This window comes from Taudactylus pleione, unplaced genomic scaffold, assembly GCF_031769625.1.
Source record: "Taudactylus pleione unplaced genomic scaffold, aTauple2 ptg001661l, whole genome shotgun sequence".
Taxonomy (NCBI): domain Eukaryota; kingdom Metazoa; phylum Chordata; class Amphibia; order Anura; family Myobatrachidae; genus Taudactylus; species Taudactylus pleione.
The window spans coordinates 4,176,867-4,197,520 of NW_028286058.1; the positions used below are offsets into that span (position 1 = coordinate 4,176,867).

General features: G+C 43.1%; 1 protein-coding gene across 2 annotated transcripts in view; it reads right to left on the reverse strand.

Annotated features, from left to right (window-relative positions):
- Positions 1 to 6,430: 6,430 nt before the first annotated feature.
- Positions 6,431 to 20,654, reverse strand: part of UNC79 (unc-79 subunit of NALCN channel complex) — a 245,715-nt gene continuing 231,491 nt past the window's right edge. For both annotated transcript variants that reach the window (XM_088464341.1, XM_088464340.1), the window contains 3 exons: positions 18,476 to 18,553; positions 11,309 to 11,350; positions 6,431 to 6,631 (listed from right to left, as the gene is read on the reverse strand). In XM_088464341.1, the coding sequence (XP_088320467.1) occupies positions 6,431 to 6,631; positions 11,309 to 11,350; positions 18,476 to 18,553 (321 nt within the window). The remainder of the gene's footprint in view (positions 6,632 to 11,308; positions 11,351 to 18,475; positions 18,554 to 20,654) is intronic.

Genomic DNA, 20,654 nt, shown 5'->3' on the forward strand with positions numbered 1-20,654 from the left:
GCAGTGGCAGAACATATACAGACACCATGCAATAAACATATACAGACACCATGCAATAAAACAATATGTATTTATTTCATTTTCAATAAATCACATATATAGAGTCATTCTGTCTGTTTACATTAAAATGGCATAAAATAAATTATTTAGTAAAAGCTACTAAGAGTTTTTTTTTTTTTTAACCTATATACAGTATATATTTTTGCTGGCAACTTTTTCATCTAAAGCTCTGAACAAGTAAATTACAGTTTTGATGTGAAAAACATGGGGACAAAAGGTCGTGTCGAACTGACAGGAGTGTGCCCTGACTGTAAGTAAGTCACAGTGGTGCTTCTGTCATTGGCATCAGTGACACAAATATCATGTTTGATGTCTATTCCCTTCATGACACATCAACATTGGCGCAGAGGAGATGCTGGCAGTTATTGGTTACTGCGATCCAACAATGGCTGGACAGCAGTCTGTAACTGTATCTCCGAATTACACCGTGATTACTCCATATGCCTGTTTACCATATTTATTATAAACACATCCTTCTGTATTGTGCACTACAGATGGAGCGGCCTTTATTGTATCATGTCGTCTATATCGATCGCTATGGGCCTTAGTATGAGTTTCGCGTAATGCAGTCGCAATTCCGTCCACCTCCTAACATCGGAAGTCCCATGCGCTGGTATTCTGTATCAGATGCACCCATGCAACCGTAGCGCCTACAACCCTCTTGCTTGCGAGAACATCCGTCACTTGTGCCAGCCCATACCCTGCGCAGAAGATCCTACTGATCAAATATTATATCTCTCTGCATACGCACAACTCAGCCTAGCACTTAATCGTGTCTATGCACCTACAACATATTTATTTTACGAGCGAATGCCCCATTGACACCCACCCAGCCCGCGACGAATGCGCAGTTTGCTAAAAATTACTCCATCCGTACTCGGAATTGCGTGAAAACCAGAATCAGGTCCATTTAGATAATGGCAAACCTTCACCACTGAATAACAATGGTTCTAAATTCAAACATGTTGTGAAATTCCATAATAAGAGAGATAAATGAGTCCTATATTGTGCAATAGGGTCTGCTCCATCTGTATGTCTCATTAATGTTCTGGTACAATATGGTTAAATGATGGAAATCATAAGTAGCCTTAAACACAACATAAAACAAAAAGGGCACAAAACCTTTTGAATACGGTTGCAGTCTGCAATCCATTATACAAAGAAAAGGATTCAGTAGCGCCCCCTAGTGGAGCCAAGTCCTCAACCAGGTGACAGCACACAAAGAAAAAACAGTTTAAAAAACCCTAGACAGCCACACAATAGCTCATCATAAAAAGACATATAAAGCATAGTTTAACTACATAAATTCTAAGTGCACTTTTTTATAGCAATGCGGTGGTTGGTTCTTGAGGAAAGTAATAATAACACCTATCATCGCTCTGTGGCCAGTTATATTGCACTGCATGTCCCCTGATGCCTGTGTATAATACATAAGACTGTTCTGCATACTGCAGCGCGGTGCGTCTATGACATAGAGTAACGGGAGATTCACGCAGTGAAGTTCCGCCATGCAGCACAAAAAAAAATGGCTGTATAATTTAATTCTACCTCCATTTCTACACCCTATAATGATACTCAATAGTCCAAGATAGGAATGGGCTCTCATTCCATGTTAATCTAAGATTGGTGCTTTACTATAAATTTAAAGATAAATCCTATACTAATCATACCCCTTTCACACTACCAGCAATAACCCGGGATATCGGTGTAAAAGCGGGTATAACACATATAAATGTAATTGTTTACTAACAGTGCAAATAAGCAAATAACTCATCCAATTAAACATTGCCTATCATTGTCTCAGTTGCACTAAATCAATCGCAACAAAGTGGATGCCATGAATTATTGCAGTGCTTTCCAGATTCGGTCCGCAGGACGGTAAACAGTTTACTTTTTCCAGATCTTCTGTGGATCTTTAAATTGTGACAGTAGGTAATATACCTGTGCCCAGCTAGGTGACTTGGAAAATGTGAAGTGTTAAGGTGGGTACACACTTGCTGGCTGATGGTGCTGATGAACGATATATTGGGCGGTCAGTAAACACTGCATGATTCAGTGACAGCCCGATGTGTCGTTCACCGGCACCATTGACCTTGTCGGCATCGGCCGCTGGGTCGCTCCATCGTCCGTGCATGCCAGCGGGGTGCGCATAGTGGGTACACACTAGACGATGTTCCCCATATGATGGCCCGATCTGCGGGATCAGATGACATATCGTCTAGTGTATATACCCGGCTTTAGCGGTCCTGAGGACCGGGGTTGGAAAACACCAGACTAGTTAATACATTATGTAGCTGGGCACCGATGTCAACTGTCACAATTTAAAGATCCACAAGTGACCTGGAAAACATGAACTGTTAGGGGTCCTGAGGACGGAGTCTGGGAACCACTGGGTTATTGTATATCTGCACCACCCTCGACATGTTGCAAAATAATTCTACAAACTCTCAGTACTAATATTCTCCCTAAACTACTAAATTAAAACAAAATAATTTGTATTCAAATTTATAGTAATTATGGGACTAGGCTCTTTAATATTTTATATTTTGACGAATATACATATTTTTCATATAACTATTCTAAAATACAATCCATCAATTTTCATTTCAATCTAGACACAGACCTGGAGATATAATTTATATACCAATAAAATAAATACAATCTAATCTGAGAAATGTTCTATTCAAGTATAATTTCAATAATTAATTTCCCTTTTCCCTTTTCATTAGAATTAATAATAAGGCTGACCTGCATACCAGGATATAAAGTCAGTAATTACATATTTTAATGACAGAAAAAATGTCTATCCAATACCAATATAGCCTCATGATTAAACTTTATTTCATAATATATTACCAGGATTTACTTTATATCTTAATATAATTGTGGAAGTGATCTCTCTATCATAATGTAAAATCTGCAGGATTTGTTAATCTAAAAATAACCTGTGAAGTAACTGTTTCCCATTATTATTATATCACTGTAATATCACTATAAAGCATTATTACCCCCATATATAGATCTTCTATACAAGCACACTCCCAGGAATAATCTCTATATTAGAATATAGGAATCAACTATATCAATACAATATAATCTCAAGAAAAAACATTTTTTTTATAATTACATTTTTTTAATATAATTCTCTCTCTTTGGGGGTGACTCCAAGGGGGGAATTCAATTCAGCGCGATGGTGAATAGCCACGGGTAGGGGGCTTCCCACAGCTATTCAATTCAATGTGCTGTGTGCCTTGTCGGTAAATAGGTAAGTGAGAGAATGCCGGTTCTCGCGACTTAGCCTGAGTGTTAAGGCGCGGTAACCGGCAGTCTCTGACTAAAGTGCCGGGTGCGCGGCTGTTAGCGCTGCGCTAAACTGGCAAAGAGCTGTGTGCCCGGCATTTTTGTCGGATTTCTCCTCGCATCCCCAGGGGGGAGCGAGAAGAAATCCTTTGTCTGCCCAAACAGCGTGCTGAATTGAATAGCTGCGGGAGCTCCCTCCAGCGGCTATTCACCATCGCACTGAATTGAATTCCTCCCAATGTTAGGTGCAGCCACGTACAAATTTGCATCCGGTCACGATAGTCTAGACTAAGATATGTTTATTAAGATGTCTGTTTACAGTAGGTGCACATTTGTTGGCTTTAATGCGTCCCGGTCGCACACTGTTTTCGTGGGTGTCCATGCTGCATCAGTTTCTCAAAATGCGTCCGACTTACAATCACCTTCTTTATTTCATTATCATCAACTGAGATCTAAAATGGTTATTTTTAAACATACATCTTTTACATTCGCAGTAATTAGCCTATTTTCTCTCCTCGTGCTTCGTTACCCCCTAAAGTTGCTCTCTGACTACTTTGGCAGAAATACGCGCGGCACAGTGATAAAGTCATTTGGAAGTTCATCCTCGTACTACTTTAGGACAACGTCCTTCATTAAGTTAAAGGTATTTTTTATTAACAGCTGCTGATTTCATGTCTCTATAAAGTGCCAACATCTTGCCATACAGATCCATGAGTTTACTGTAAAAAGGCGCTCAATGTCACAAAACCGCCCCGAGCACGGTTTTATTTTCATAAATGACGCTTTCAATCTGAATAAAAACTCTCAATGGACTATCTTCAAATAACCTTGAATATAAGATCTCTTTTTCAATATGACATTGGCAAAACATTTTCTCTCTCTGTATAATCCCCGGAAATAAATGTTTATCTCAATACAATTTCAATATAATATTAGTAATACATTTCTATATCATTAGAATCTTGATCATAAACTCTCGTGTCCCTATTCTAAGGTTGGAAATGAATGAGCTGAGGATTTACCTGTCTGTCTCAATATAATCTCTGGAATGAATTTACTCTCTGAATCTTCTCAAAAATGAAGTCTCTATTCCAAGTCTATCATCGTTGTCACCTTACTTGTATCACATTTACATTTGTATAAATATAAACCCTTTGCCTGCCACATATGTGTAAATATATATATATATATATATATGTGTGTGTGTGCAAGCTGTGTGACTTACATCCCACATATTTTCTATTCTAATGCACCCACCTTCCATGAATAATAGGCATACAGCGTATTTTGTAGGTGTGACTCAATGGTCTATTTACTAAGCCTTGGTTGGAGATACAGTGAACGGAGATAAAGTTCCAGCCAAACAGCTCCTAACTGCCATGCCACAGGCTGTGTTTGAAAAATGACAGTTAGGAGCTGGTTGGCTGGTAGTTTATCTTTGTCCACTTTATCTCCATCCGAGGCTTAGTAAATAGACCCCCTCAGTGTCTTAAACCACATAATTACCATACTGCAGTGTCTTTCTCCAACGTTTCAGTTCATTTAGAACTTTCTTCAGTTCTCTGACTGATTTGTGATTTGTGTGGATATCATTTTTTTTTTTTCTTAAATACTTTAAGAATTGTTTTTTTTCTATGATATTTCAATCTGTGCTGCTGACATTGCTGTTCTTATGTGTCTTCCTGATTAATACGCTAGTCACACTTTACTGAAATGATTTACAACAGGAATAATATACTTCAACCATCTCATCTGTCACCTTCTCCATGGTGTATGAACAGCCAGATGTCCCACAGTTTGCATTTACCAACACAACATCATTTTAGATTAAGCCGGTTTGGTAGTACAGTTCCAAATCTAAGGGCGAACGCAAGCTTTCCGGAAACAGACTCCAGTCAGTTAGAAGAAATAAAAGATGCTATCCATCAAATATATTCTCTCTCTCTCTCTTTGGGGCAGATGTACTAAGCCTTAGAGACTGTAAAAGTGGAGAGATATAAAGTACCAACCAATCAGCATCTAACTGTCACTTTACAGGCTGTTTGAAAAATGACAGTTTGGAGCTGATTGGTTGGTATTTTATCTCTCTCCACTCCAAGACTTGGTACATTTCTCCCTTTGATTTTAAAACTTTACAGTTAATAAAATAAGATAACGGAAAAAAAAATAAATAAATAAATAAATAAATATATATATATATATATATATATATATGCTTAAATATAGCTCAACACAACGGGCGGCACTCCTCGGCTTTCTTATTCAAACATCACCAAATGTGGTTTAGTTGTTGCCCAGTGCTAATGTGTTTCAATATTTATATATATATAAAATTGACTATGGTTCTTTTAAAAATATTCACAGAACTCTATGGATTACCCACATATTGTATGGATTATCCGCTATGTAACCTAGTTAACTGCATAGAATCTAGATGTGTCTGAGAAGCCTATGCACTATCGGCATAACTAGAACAAGTATATAGACAGGCTCATCTTTGTATCAAATTTCTTAAAACACATTATAATAAAATAAATAAACTAGAACCTTGCACCAATTATAAACATGCCAGAGAGGTATAATAATAACAATAAAAATGGATTAAACATTAAAGCAACTAAATGTAGTTAGGTATGGATCTTCTAAATTATAGGTATTTATTAAACATATATTTAAAAAATATATTTTTGTCTGGGATGGTAAATTATCTTAGGCTGCACTCCCTTAACGTAAATAGTATGGGGGGACTGCCATGATATTGTCAGTGAGATGGCACCCACCGGCTTTTCTTCCGCTGCGAACATTACACATACAATAAAACTGCGCTTATTTGGTATTTTTCAAAAGTGTAATTTGTGTGTCCAACCTGTTTTTTACCAACGGAGATAGAAAAATATGTTATTATAGAGTAGACTCTCGTCATTTAGCAATTCGGCTTTAGCACCCACCCAATTAGTATTCTGGTCTAGCGTTTTGGAAAAGGAAACAAGCATTTGTGAGCTTGGAGAGTCACCACCCTTACGGGTGCAAGCAGGAGCCACGTGTGTATCACTGTTCTGTTTTCTCATTGTTACAAAGGGTAGAACTGAGATGCGGCTTCCGAGGACTGGATCTCCACCTGTGCCATCTTGAACTGGGTGCACTGCAACCATTTCCGCAGTACCCCTGAGTTGTGGCTGACCTGCGCAGATCCTTGTAGCATCCGCAGGTTCTGCTGGTTTGCATTGTTCTGTATCGCCTGTAGACGCAGTTGGAGGCCCGCCGACAAATGCTGCCGAAAGTGAAATATACATTATTTTACGTTATTTAATACATGTAATAATTTCAGGAAACTGTATTTTGAATCATTTGCCAGATATTAATGGTTATCGGGAGGGCTGTGGGTTGCTATGGGCTGTAATCTCCTGTAGCTGCGGCAGATGTGATTTTGGATAGTTAAGGGTTAAGTCATTGAGCTGATCATTGGTTAGGGACATGAGCCAATGGTCCAATGGGGAGTAAGGGGGAGGTGTTAAAAGGTGGAGAGTAGATGTTAAATAAGCATGCTTTGTGTTGAGGCTGTGCAAGGGTGGGTTGGGAGCAATGCACTGTGTTGTGCAGCTGTGTCTGGCACCTCCCTTGTGGGAGATTCAGGCACCATCCTTAAGGGGGTCCATTACTGAGCCATGGGAGGGGAGGTGGGTTCACCATGACCAGGGAGCACCCAGAGGCCTACAGCCACCCCTATCATGGGTAATACTAATTAAAGCTGTGACCTCTTTCTTCCATATTTTGCTGTTTGTAGTGTTATACTAAGGATAAGTTGGGTTTGAATTCTTAATTGACCATGGGCCGAGGGTGAACATCAACCGCTGGGCAGCTTATGAGCAAGGTGAATGGAGGCTTGTTACCCAATGATAAGTATACATGGAGGTTGTCCATTTTTCCTCTTTTAATTAAATTATCAATATAATTTCAAATAACATATTTTGAATGATGATACCAAACAAAATCTACACTCAAAACCGAGATGACCCCTAAGGATTTCCTCCGCCTCTCTATGGGGCAATTATCCAATCCCGGGCTTCAATATAAAAATAGGACGTTCCTCAAAGGGGGCATCCACTACAAGATCTGAAAACGACTGCACGATTACGACATAGTAATCGTTCAGTTGTTTGTCAGTGGTGTGATGAGCCTGCACTGAACGAGCAGACGTTCAGTGCAGGGTCATCAATCATCTGGAAACATGCTGATATCGTCAGGTTGACCAGCATGTTTGAAAGATGATAGATGTCTAAACGACCAGCGGGCACGTGCATCGCTGGTCGTTTTAGACACTTCTGCAAACGATTGAACGATCGTTATCGTTCAACTTAATCATCTAGTGGATACCCGCCTTCAGTCAATCTGTATGTAGCACCAGGAGTTGAAAATCCAAATGAAAAAAAACAGACAAAAAAAAAAACCATCAGAGAATTCCCCGGAACATAAGCTGCTAACAGGAAAAATAGTCTAATTAAAATATGATTTGTTTATTTGTTTTGTGCTGGTGGATTCTGGCCCTCATTCAGAGCCGGACGCTCTGAGCAGAGCGCTCGCTCTGAATGAGGGCCGTCCTCCATAAAAATGGAGCGTCCTCCTGGACGCTCGTATAGCTGTGGGTCACCACCCACAGCACATACGAGCGTGCAGGATGATGGTCGCGATGGTCTTGACCATCGCGACCATCGCCAGTGCGAACAGAAGCCTGTGGTCGGGGTTTTCGACCACAAGTCCTGGAGTGATTTTGGCTCTATCAGAGCCAAAATCACTCCCACTGACATCACTAGTGATGTCAGTGGGGCCGGCTTCTGACGGTAGGCGTTCCCTTGGGAACGCCTCCGTCTGGCAAGCACGCCCCCGGCACGCCCACCAAAGGGGGCATGCTGTCAATCAACATCGACAGCACGCCCCCTTTGATCAGACACAACGAGCGAAGGAAAGTCCTTCGCTCGTCGCGTCTGGCGCATGCGCACGACGGAGCTCCCTCCGTCGTGCGCATGCGCAGTGCACACCATCGACCCACTTGCGAGCGGACAGCCGCTTGCGAGTGGGTCTGAATGAGGCCCTCTGTGTGCTCATTTCAGTAACCAAATTTTACCGGGTAACCCTATCCTTTCACCATTGTAGTACTCAGGAAATGGCTTTGGATCCAATGGCAATTGTGGTGTAAGTAACTTGGACTAATAGTAGGGGCCCATAATGGCCCTCTCTTTAGAGGCTACTTTGGCATGGAGTTCCTCATTATAGGTGGCACTGTTGCTGAATATTTTCAGTTTAAGGCTGGCTACACACATAGCGGGTAACTACGGGAGGCAAAGGAAACCGAGCAATGTTTTCCTGGCTGAATAACCCGCGTAATGTTAGCATGTGAGCCTCTAACCAATGCTCGTGGCTACACATCAATAACTGTAGACATTACTCAAGGTGTGGTCTTAATAGTTTGTGGACAGAATACTGTACCCTCCCTCCTTATTCCTGCAAACACCTCTTCCCATACAACCAAGTACTACTGGCCTTTTCCACTGCTGGCTTACATATCTTCATACAATCTAAAACCATACCTCCCAAGATTTGGGAGGAAGGGGATCAAACCACACCCTCTCTGTGTGCAACTTTGGGGGTGTGGCCACACATCATGCCCTTGTTACAAATCACGCTGTGGGCGTACCCAGCACTCTCCGATCTGCTGTTCTGCCCCCAGCTGCTATCTTTATTAATTTAGATGCCAGCAGTTGAGAGATAGTACCCTCCCTCAGCCCCCCACGTGGGACACAAGCAGCATGCTAATGGGACGGAGGGACAGTCTAGCCAAAATCAGGACGATTGGAAGGTATGTAAATCTATAAGGCTGAGGTCCTTTCCCCCTGTTGATGATGACGTTACATCACCCTCCATTCTGTATTCTGCTTGCAGATTGCTGTACACCGCTGGCATTATTAAGTTAGTAAGACAATTTAATACCAACTCCACAGATGAACGATAGCTAAACACAAAATAGAAAATACCAAGGCTGCCTACATGGTCCCTCGCTATTAACATTAGGATTACTGGTAGAAGTCAAAATACAAAGGTAAATATGGCTGTATATAACTGCGACGGACATGAAGTCGCCCTTTTAGTACTTTTATCCGATTGGCAATAAAAACGTTTAAATAGTCAGAATGTTGAAGATATTACAGCTTTTCATTTGTAAGCTTTTTTAAAATGATTTATATAACAGAACATCAATACAACACAAGGGATGGGGGTAGGTAATGGAAAGTTTAAAAGGGAGAATGGGGTTAAGGCGTGCCTTATCCCAGCCACAATCTGGATGAACACATCCCCTGGATTACAACTAAAGCTATACAGAACCAGAATAACAGAGATAATACAAATAAAAGTGCAATATGTGAACAATGAAATACAGTGTAAGGGGTATATTTACTAAAGTGAGAGTTTTCAGAGGTGGAGATGTTGCCCATAGCAACCAATCAGAGTCTAGCATTATCTTCTAGAAGGTGCTAGTTAAATGTTAAGTAAAATCTGATTGGTTGTTATGGGCAACATCTCCACTTCTAAAAACTCTCACTTTAGTAAATATTCCCCTACTACTACTAAATAGAGAAACAGTAGTTGAGGGTGGGGAGAGGGACAAAAGCAAAGAGAACCTAAGATTGGACACTTACTAGTCTATGGTCAAAAGATATATCACGAAGACATTAAAATATGGCATGGGGTTAAAAGTGAGGTGGGTTCAAAGTAAGGAAATTTAGGATGAGCTCTATTTGTGCATCTAATAACAATACTGTGAATGTGTAAAAGAATTCCAGTCTGATACGCTGTTATCAAACAGCCTGTTCTCTATTATGTAGTTTATGGGTTATGTTTTCTAACATGTTGATCTCCTGAATGGTACAGAACGTGTCCTCATACATCTAGCCTCAATATGCCATGTGCAAGTGAGATCTTGTACTACTCGGTTTGCGCCATATGATTTCACCCCCAAAAAAGTGTCTTAGTGGCAATCAGATGCAGAAAACCGCTTCACCAGACTGCACTGATTCATTTGATATGCAACACTTGTATAGGTATGTGCGACTGAGCCAGTATACGAAGCACAACGGAACTTGGTGTGGATAAAAGCCATGGCCGCTGCATCATAGCACTAGGGAGGCCAATGCCGGGTCGTATCTTAAATCCCAGGATTGAGTTGGTCAATGGGGCGGGCGCAGCTGAAGGGGCGGGGCTGCACAGTGTGACCTCTGACATCACATCTCACTGCGCACCGCCACATAGCTGGGGTTCTGAGCGAGTGCTGCAGGTGCTCAGCGCTACCTGGCATAAAAATCAACAACAACCAAACAGCGCAAAAAAAAACCCTGCACTCACTAATCCCGAAATGCCATGTAAGCAAGTAGCTCTCCCAGTGCCACAGCACCAAGGGACAGTCCTATGACCTGCTACCATCCGGATGGTAAGATCTTTGCATTACATTCCTGTATATTCATACTTGCCGACATCTCGCTCCCTCCTTCCGGGAGGGAGCTGTCGGGCATTGTCGACGGGTCGCGGTAAAAGGGGGCATGGCCGGCAAATTACACAACTTTGGGGACGGAGCTTGGTGCGTGACATCGTGAACGCGTCAACGTAGCCCCGCCCCCTCTACACAATGCCTATATTAATGGGCCCCCTGCTGCCGAGGAATTACACTGTAAGGGGGGGGAGGGCGGACAGGTCGCCGGGGCCCGGGAGGCTTGCCTGCCTTTCCGGGGGGCGGGAGTGGCACCCGATTTACAGGAGACTCCCGCCCGAATCAGGAGGGTAGGCAAGTATGTGTATATTTGATGCTAAATTTAAACTTTCAGTTTATAATAATCACACTGCAACTTTGTATAACCAGACACTGATTGCTCTATCTGTAAATATAGATATTTATACTTACTTTTATGTTTGACTGGATCATTGGAAGCCACATTGGTATAAGCTGCAGAGAAGACATGGAGGTAAAGTTATAAGACCCCATAAAAAATAATATCATGTCCCTAATTCTGTAGAATGCAAAACCCAATGCAGCCTATTGATTTTTATGCAGATTGCACATTTCTTAGACGTTTCTTTACATCCGTGAAATGTATGTCAACAGGGTGGCAACTGGGCGCATGAACTTAAGTTAACCGTCCTGTGGGCGTGTAGCCAGAATGACAGCATATTGTGCGTTACACATATACCAAGTGGACACCTATTTCAGTCCTATCTCTTGTGCCCAGTAAAGATTGTTGTTCTAATGTACAGAGAGCTAACGCCTCAGAAAACGGCCGGATACTCACATTAGACTTTCATTATCGTTTGGCGTATGGAAGGTTGGCAGAATCAGGTCCTATATCTGTCTATTTATGGTTGTACAAAATGGTCCAAACAAATCAATAACTGCAGTTACAGAAAGGGAACTTCTCCGGCCAGACCCCAGGCTGACAATACGGAAAACGAGCAGAGAAATGTAGGATTGTCCTAAATCAGTGTTTCCCAAACTCATTCCTCAGGGAGCGCTAACAGTTCCATGTTTTCTAGTTGCTACACAGGTGTACTCATTACTGGCTGACACATTTTAAAAAATCCACAGGTGGAGATAATTATTTCACTTGTGATTCTGGCCGGGATGTACTAAGGTTGCGGTGACCATCCTGCCAGTCACCGCAACCTTGCTAATCGCATATGTACTAACATATGCTATTAGTATCGCAAAGGACAGCTCTTGCGATAAGAGCTGCCCTTTGCGAAGCAGCCGATGCCGTGTGAGGGGTTCTCCGTGGGACCCCGCCCCCTCCGAGACCCGGGAGTTTCCTGCTGGTCACCTGTGCAGGAAGCCCCAGGCTCCTTCTCCTCCTTCCTGCACCCGGAAGATTAGGAGGAGGCGGAGGACCCAGGAGGAGCGCGGGCCGACGACCATTGAAAGCAGGTGAGTGGGGGCCTGCGCTGGGTGACGGCGGAGCGGTGAGGCGTCGGTGAAGCATCGGGAGCGGGGTGCGGTAAGAAGCCAATAGGCTTCTATAGTGTAACGCCAGGTTTTTCTGGCGTTGCCCTCTGCACCGATAAAAGTGCAGCCGGGGCTTAGTACATAAGGAAATGCAGTAAAAACCCAGAAAACAGGGTGTTTACCGCATTTTTCCTTTAGTACATCCCAGCCTCTGCGAGGAGACCTGGAAAACATGCACTGTTAGTGCTCCCTGAGGAATGAGTTTGGGAAACACTGTCCTAGACACAGGGGTCACATGGAGTCAAATGTAATTCCAACTTAGGGAATGGTTGGATGTTGGTCCCCGTTCTGAACCAGACTACAGATTGTATGCTATGCATATTTATTGAAGTTAGGTCAAATCAGTTTTTTATTACATATTTTGTGTCAGTTGTGACTCTTTCTATGTGATAGAATTTTATGTTTTGTAACCTGGGCAACTTGATACAGTCATGTCTCTACTCTCTAGTTATAAGTTACATCATACAGGAATAACATCATTACTCTCCAAATATATCTAATGATGTAACTACTCATCAAATATACAGTAGCAATATGTTCACAATATATATTCCAATACTTTCCATATTATCATATGCATCACTGCTAGTTGTGGCATATTATAGGCTTATCACCAGCCAAGCAAGGAGAGGGTAGAGGTATGGTGCACAGCAAATGAAGCCCTCCTGTGGTCCTCCAGCTGCTGTAGAACAACAAGTCCCAGTATGATCGGCAGGGGTAGAGTTGTATAAAAACAGAAGCTCTGTAGTCTGCGGCTGAGTTTGATGTAACAACACTTAATCTAATTACGCTGAAAGCTTCTTGGATTCCATGACAAGACGTATAGGAAGCCAGGGTGCATCTCCACAGTAGAATACAAGGTGACTCATCAGATCTAGTCAATAACAATTATCCAGAGTCTAAAGATTTAGAAGTGTAATTGCAGATCTTGATAATGTTAAAAGGACATAATTGCATTCATATTCTGGATCCGAAATGCAATGGCCAAAGGCTAATTAGGCAATAGATGTTTACTGTGTGGAGCCTCAGTAGGATCTAAATGAACAGCGCACACCAGATTTAGTAGATAAAATAACCAGATATCTATCCTTTCAGATTGGTTTAGCATTGCAGCACATAAGATAACACAGAAAAATCCCTAATGCATTTTCAGGAACCACAGCCCCATAGGAATACCCAGCCTGGTATTCACCAAACTCACCGCAAGGAAAATGCGGTGACATCTACTAAAGCTGGGACTACAATAATGATGTTCAATTTTATCATGTCCCTTTATGTATCCAGATCCTGAACTACCTCTAATAAATGTGCCCCTGTCCCCTCTATATGTATACAGTATATATATATATACAGTCAGGTCCATAAATATTGGGACATTGACAGAATTTTCATACTTTGGCCTCTATTTACCACCACAATGGCTTTGAAATGAAACAAACAAGATGTGCTTTACCTGCAGACTTTCAGATTTAATTTGAGGGTAATTACATCCAAATCGGGTGAACGGTGTAGGAATTACAACGGTTTCTATATGTGCCTCCCACTTTTTAAGGGGCCAAAAGTAATGGGACTATCAACTCAAAAGCTATTTCATGGACAGGTGTGGGCTATTCCCTCGTTATTTCATTATCAATTAAGCAGGTAAAAGGTCTGGAGTTGATTCTAGGTGTGACATTTGCATTTGGAATCAGTTGCTGTCGACTCTCAATATGAGATCCAAAGAGCTGTCACTATCAGTGAAGCAAGCCATCATTAGGCTGAAAAATCTAAACAAACCCATCAGAGAGATAGCAAAAACATTAGGTGTGGCCAAATCAACTGTTTGGAACATTCTTAAAAAGAAAGAACGCACCGGAGAGCTCAGCAACACCAAAAGACCCAGAAGACCACGGAAAACAACTGTGGTGGATGACAGAAGAATTATTGCCCTGGTGAAGAAAAACCCCTTCACAACAGTTGGCCAAATCAAGAACACTCTCCAGGAGGTAGATGTATATGTGTCAAAGTCAACAATGAAGAGAAGAGTTCACAAGAGTGAATATAGAGGGTTCACCACAAGATGCAAACCATTGGTGAGCCACAAAAACAGGAAGACCAGATTAGAGTTTGCCAAACAACATCTAAAAAAGCCATTACAGTTCTGGAACAACATCCTATGGAAAGATGAGACAAAGATCCACTTGTACCAGAGTGATGGGAAGAGAAGAGTAGGGAGAAGGAAAGGAACTACTCATGATCCAAAACATACCACCTCATCAGTGAAGCATGGTGGTGGTAATGTCATGGCGTGGGCATGTATGGCTGCCAATGGAACTGGTTCCCTTGTATTTATTGATGATGTGACTTCAGAATTCATTCTGCTGCTTTTGTCAGCAGTGTTTCGGGCAATATAGTATGCACATATTCGGTCAAATTCTTCAGAACTCATTGGACGGCGCTTCACAGTGCAGATGGACAATGACCCCGAAGCATACTGCAAAAGCAACCAAAGACTTTTTTAAGGCTAAAAAGTGGAATGCTATGCAATGGCCAAGTCAATCCCCTGACCTGAATCCGATTGAGCATGCATTTCACTTGATGAAGACAAAACTGAAGGGAAAAGGTCCCAAGAACAAGCAGGAACTGAGGACATTTGCAGTAGAGGCCTGACAGAGGATCACCAGGGATGAAACCCAGCGTCTGGTGATATATGTGCGTTCCAGACTTCAGGCTGTAATTGCCTGCAAAGGATTTGCAACAAAGTATTAAAAAGTGAAAGTTAGATTTAGAATTGTTTAGTTTGTCCCATTACCTTTGGCCCCTTAAAAAGTGGGAGGCACATATAGAAACCGTTGTAATTCCTACACCGTTCACCTGATTTGGATGTAATTACCCTCAAATTAAATCTGAAAGTCTGCAGCTAAATCACATCTTGTTTGTTTCATTTCAATGCCATTGTGGTGGTGAATAGAGGCCAAAATATGAAAATTCTGTCAATGTCCCAATATTTATGGACCTGACTGTATATATATATATATATATATATATATATATATACACAGTACTGTGCAAAAGTTTTAGGCAGGTGTGGGAGAAAAAGCTGCAAAGTAAGAATGCTTTCAAAAATAGAAGTGTTAATAGTTTATTTTTATCAACTAACAAAATGCAAATTGAATGAACATAAGAGAAATCTAAATCAAATCAATACTTGGTGTGACCACTCTTTGCCTTCAAAACAGCATCAATTCTTCTAGGTACACTTGCACACAGTTTTTGAAGGAACACGACAGAGAGGTTCTTGAAGAACTAACCACAGATCTTCTGTGGATGTAGGCTTGCTCAAATCCTTCTGTCTCTTCATGTAATCCCAGACAAACTGGAGACAGGTACAAAAATGAGTGTCTGCAGGGCAACAATGAAGCATGGTGGAGGTTCCTTGCAAATTTGGGGCTGCATTCCAGCAAATGGAGTTGGGGATTTGGTCAGGATTAATGGTGTCCTCAATGCTGAGACAGTTTGCAATACCATCAGGGAGGCATCTGATTGGCTCCAAATTTATTCTGCAGCAGGACAATGACCCCAAACATACAGCCAATGTCATTAAGAACTATCTTCAGCGTAAAAAAGAACAAGGAGTCCTGGAAGTGATGACATGGCCCCCACAGAGCCCTGATCGGGTCTGTCTGGGATTACATGAAGAGACAGAAGGATGTGAGCAAGCTACATCCACAGAAGATCTGTGGTTACTTCTCCAAGATGTTTGGAACAACCTCCCTGCCGAGTTCCTTCAAAGACTGTGTGCAAGTGTACCGAGAAGAACTGATGCTGTTTTGAAGGCAAAGGGTGGTCACACCAAATATTGATTTGATTAGATGTGTCTTCTATTCATTCACTTTGCATTTTGTTAATTGATAAAAATAAACTACTAACACTTCTACCTTCGAAAGCATTCTTACTTTGCATTTTTTTCACACAAAGGGCTCAATCCAATTAGGTACGAATGGCGAGTAGCGAGTTTGTCTCTTGAAACTTGCACACTCCACAGCAAAGCGCGCTCCCGGTAATTCTCCACTCCAATTAAAAATGGTTATTCGCACTACTCGCAGCGGAGGGGTGCAAATTGACTGTCAAATGAGATTTGCGATAAATGCATGAAAATGTGGGGAGACCATCCTGGAGCCCCCAAAATGGATAATTTCGTTAGCAGGACCGTATAGAAGGCTGTTTGTGGGGATTAGGAAGGTACAGTGTGAAATGGCTGATTTCTGTGGTTTTATTTTAAATGCAAGAAAATGATAAAAAAACAAACTTTTTTCGTTTACTCTCAAACTAATTAAATGAAAAATGCGAAAAAAAAGAAGGTAAAAGGGTGATTTTGGGGTACTGTGAGGGCACCTTGAAAAATTAAAAAACAAAATATATAAAAACAATTATTTTTCAACTAAAAAATTATTGTAATTAACTTTGGGGTGCCTAAACTAAAGAAAAAGTTGATTTGGGGATTTGAGGAAAGTTTTGTAATTATTGGACTAATTAAGCTAATTTGAAACTTCCAGATGCCTAATTAGTCATTAGGGGGGGGTGTCCAAGGGGTTCAGCATGGTGTCCCCACATTTTAACCTTATAATAAAGATTTTCCTTTCCCTCTCTTACCCTCAGGGAGGTGAGAATGGAAAGTTGCGAATTCAGGACCTCATTCAGAGCCGCTCGCAAAATGCGAGCGCTCGCTCTGAATGAGGGCGGCCACATCTAAAAAATGATTCGGCCTCCTGGCCGCTCGCTAGGCTGTGGGTTACCACCCACAGCCTTAACGAGCGACCAGGATGATGGTCGCGATGGTCAAGACCATTGCGACCATCGGGACCCTTGTGGTAGGGTCTCGTCTGTCGCAAGCCCCAGAGAGCTTTTGCCTCTAATAGAGCCAGAAGCTCTCACACTTACATCACTGGTGATGTCAGTGGGGCCGCCCACAAACGGCAAGCGTTCGCTTGGGAACGCCTCCGTTTGTGAAACCACCCCCCCGCCATGCCTACAAAATGGGGGGAGCTGTCAATCAACATCGACAGCCGCCCCTTTTGTAGTGAGCCCCGCAGCGAGAGAATTTCTCTCTCGCTCCGGGGCTTACGCACCCGCAGTGCTGCCTCTGCGCGTGCGCACAACCAAACATTGACTCGCTTGCGAGCACTCAGGCGCTTGTGAGCAGGTCTGAATGAGACCCTCAGTCTGACTGATTCAGTGCGAGTTGCTAATTGGATTGCAAAATGAATTCACTATGTGAATTCGAAGTGAAAATAGCAACTCGCACCTTGCCATTCGTACCTAATTGGATTGACCTTATAATGTCTGTCATTGGGGAATGGCATCTTCTACACAGGGCCCTTCTCTCATTCATGGAAAAAAAAATATATAAAAACAACATTTATTTGTATCATTATAATATACTCTGGAAGGAAGCCACCCTCATCAATTTGGGATGTACCATTTGTGAACATCGGATTGTGGGCCTGATTCAGAGCGTCCTCCTGGACGCTCGCATAGCTGTGGGTGACCACCCACAGCTTATGCGAGCGTCCATGATGATGGTCGCGATGGTCAAGACCATCGCAACCATGGGACTTGCGATGAGACCCTGCGGTAGGGTCTCGTTGCCGCAAGCCCTGGAGTGATTTTGGCTCTATCAGAGCCAAAATCACTCCCACTGACATCACTAGTGATGTCAGTGGGGCCGGCTTCAGACGGTAGGCGTTCCCATGGGAACGCCTCCGTCTGGCAGCCACGCCCCCGGCACACCCACCAAAGGGGGTGTGCTGTCAGTCACCATCGACAGCACGCCCCCTTTGGTGCGAGACCCGGAGCGACGGAGACCCCGTCGCTATCCGGGTCTCGCGCATGCGCACGACGGAGCTCCCTCCGTCGTGCGCATGCGCAGTGGGGCAACATCGACCCGGTTGCGAGCGTCCTTTGCGAGCGAACGGGTCTGAATAACCCCCTATGTGCTCAGTTTGGCAAGTGCTATCTCTATATTGTGCTATTTTATACAGATGTGCTCTCCCATGTCCACCAACTGCAATAAATAATGTATAGAGCATAACTTACTTTCACAAAGACTGTGGAATTGCACTCCTGCAGTGCCTCCATCAAACTGATCAGATGTAAACAGACCATCTCCACCATCTAGAAGAGAACAGTTCCCATAGGTAATTATAGAGTGAATTTGGAGCCATTGTAGAGACAGGTGACTTGTGAAGACACTTTGGGCCTGATTCACACCTGGACGCTAAGCCGCGAATACACGCTATGAGCGATTGTCGCCCATCTGTGCATGCGTATGCGTCAAAATACGCATTCGCTAACCAGTCACTGCGTCCGGGAATTGTGCGCTCGTAGTACACAGACTGGACGCTACTTTTAAGTGACAGCGCCATTTGTGGGTGGTAACAGGGGAAGGTGCTTGCGAACGGGGGAGCGGTGCTGCGAACGCAGGCATTTCTGGGCGTCAAAACGGAGTTTAATGGGCGTCCATAATTAGCATGGAAGCGTCATTGCACACGTCACGTTGTTGCATTTCAGCCTGCAGTGATCGCAGTGCTTGCGGCGGGGTAGGGTCTACCTCAAGCGCTGCGTGCAGCTCTGATGGCTCTCGATGTTACTGATTAATCATACACTTCCTGGAGATGACGTGCGCTAAGAGAGAAATGTGGGCGTCTTTATACCGGCGTGCGCTCACTCTGCCATCGCTCTCTAAAACATAGAGGGCGTCATTAAGCCAGACCGTGCGATCGCGGAATTTGTATACCCGGCCCCTGACAGCAGCGAGAGAGCGCAGCTTAGCGTCCAGGTCTGAATCGCCCCCTTTGTGTTTTCATATATTTCCCTTTGTTTCATATTTCATATTTGTCTCACCCCTATCTTGCAGTGTTAGCTAGCTCCTCATCTTCTCTGGTAAACCAACTTGACTCCCTAAAGGGCTCAGCTAGCTCCTCTATGTCTCTGGATCAGCTAGCTCTACTTTCTAATGCGATTAGCTATCTCCTCTATTGTTCTGGATCAGCTAGCTTCACCATCTATGCGATTAGCTATCTCCTCTATTGTTCTGGATCCGTCTATGCGATTAGCTATCTCCTCTATTGTTCTGGATCAGCTAGCTTCACCGTCTATGTGATTAGCTATCTCCTCTATTGTTCTGGATCAGCTAGCTTCACCGTCTATGTGATTAGCTATCTCCTCTATTGTTCTGGATCAGCTAGCTTCACCGTCTATGTGATTAGCTATCTCCTCTATTGTTCTGGATCAGCTAGCTTCACCGTCTATGCGATTAGCTAGCTCATCTAGGTCTCTGGATCAGCTAGCTCCACCTTCAAACTTGCTTAGCTAGCTCCTTTATGTCTCTGGATCAACTAGCACATCTACCTAATGGACTCAGGAGCTCATTCAGACCCACTCGCTAAGATGCATACTCTCGCTGCTATCGATGTTATGCAGTGTGTATGTATTGTGCGCATGCCCATACTTTAGCAAAAGTTCACAATGCATTCGCTCGCTGCACATGGACAGCCCATCAGGGTGAGTGACAGGGGAAGCTGTTTGTAGATGGTAACAGGGGCTGGCCATTAAAAAAGGGGGAGTGGAGGTGCAAACGCAGGCGTGCCTGAGCGTCTCAGAGGCGTGTTAGAGGTGTGCATAATTATAAGATAGCATCATAGTACATGTCACCTGGCTGGTTTTTACACTGAAGTGCTCGCAGTGCTTGCAGCAGGGTTTGGTCAACCTCAAGCGCTGCGATAGTATACGCTGTTACCCGATGTACCGATGGTTGCATACACTTCCTGGACATGACGTGCACCACTGGGCGTCTTAAAACAGGCTGGTGGGTGTCTGCATACTCTATGTGATCGCTCTCTAAGAAATACTGGGCGTGCTAATGCATTGCTGTGCGGCAGCACTGCCTACGGAATTTGCATACACATCGTGCGAGCGATCGCATCTAGCGAGCGGCTCTGAATAAGGCCTTCAGTTAGCTCCCCTAATTCTCTGGAACAGATAGCTCTTCTGTTTCTGTGAATTAGCTAACTTCACCTTCTGACGTGCTCATCTAAATCCTGTTTCTCTGGGTCACTTACAGTAGCTCCAATATCTAGAGGGTTTAGCTAGCTCCTCTATTACTCTGGATCAGCTAGCTCCTCTATTACTCTGGAACAGATAGCTCCTCTATCTAATGAGCTCAGCTAGCTCCTCTATTACTGTGGAACAGCTAGCTCCTCTATCTAAAGGGCTC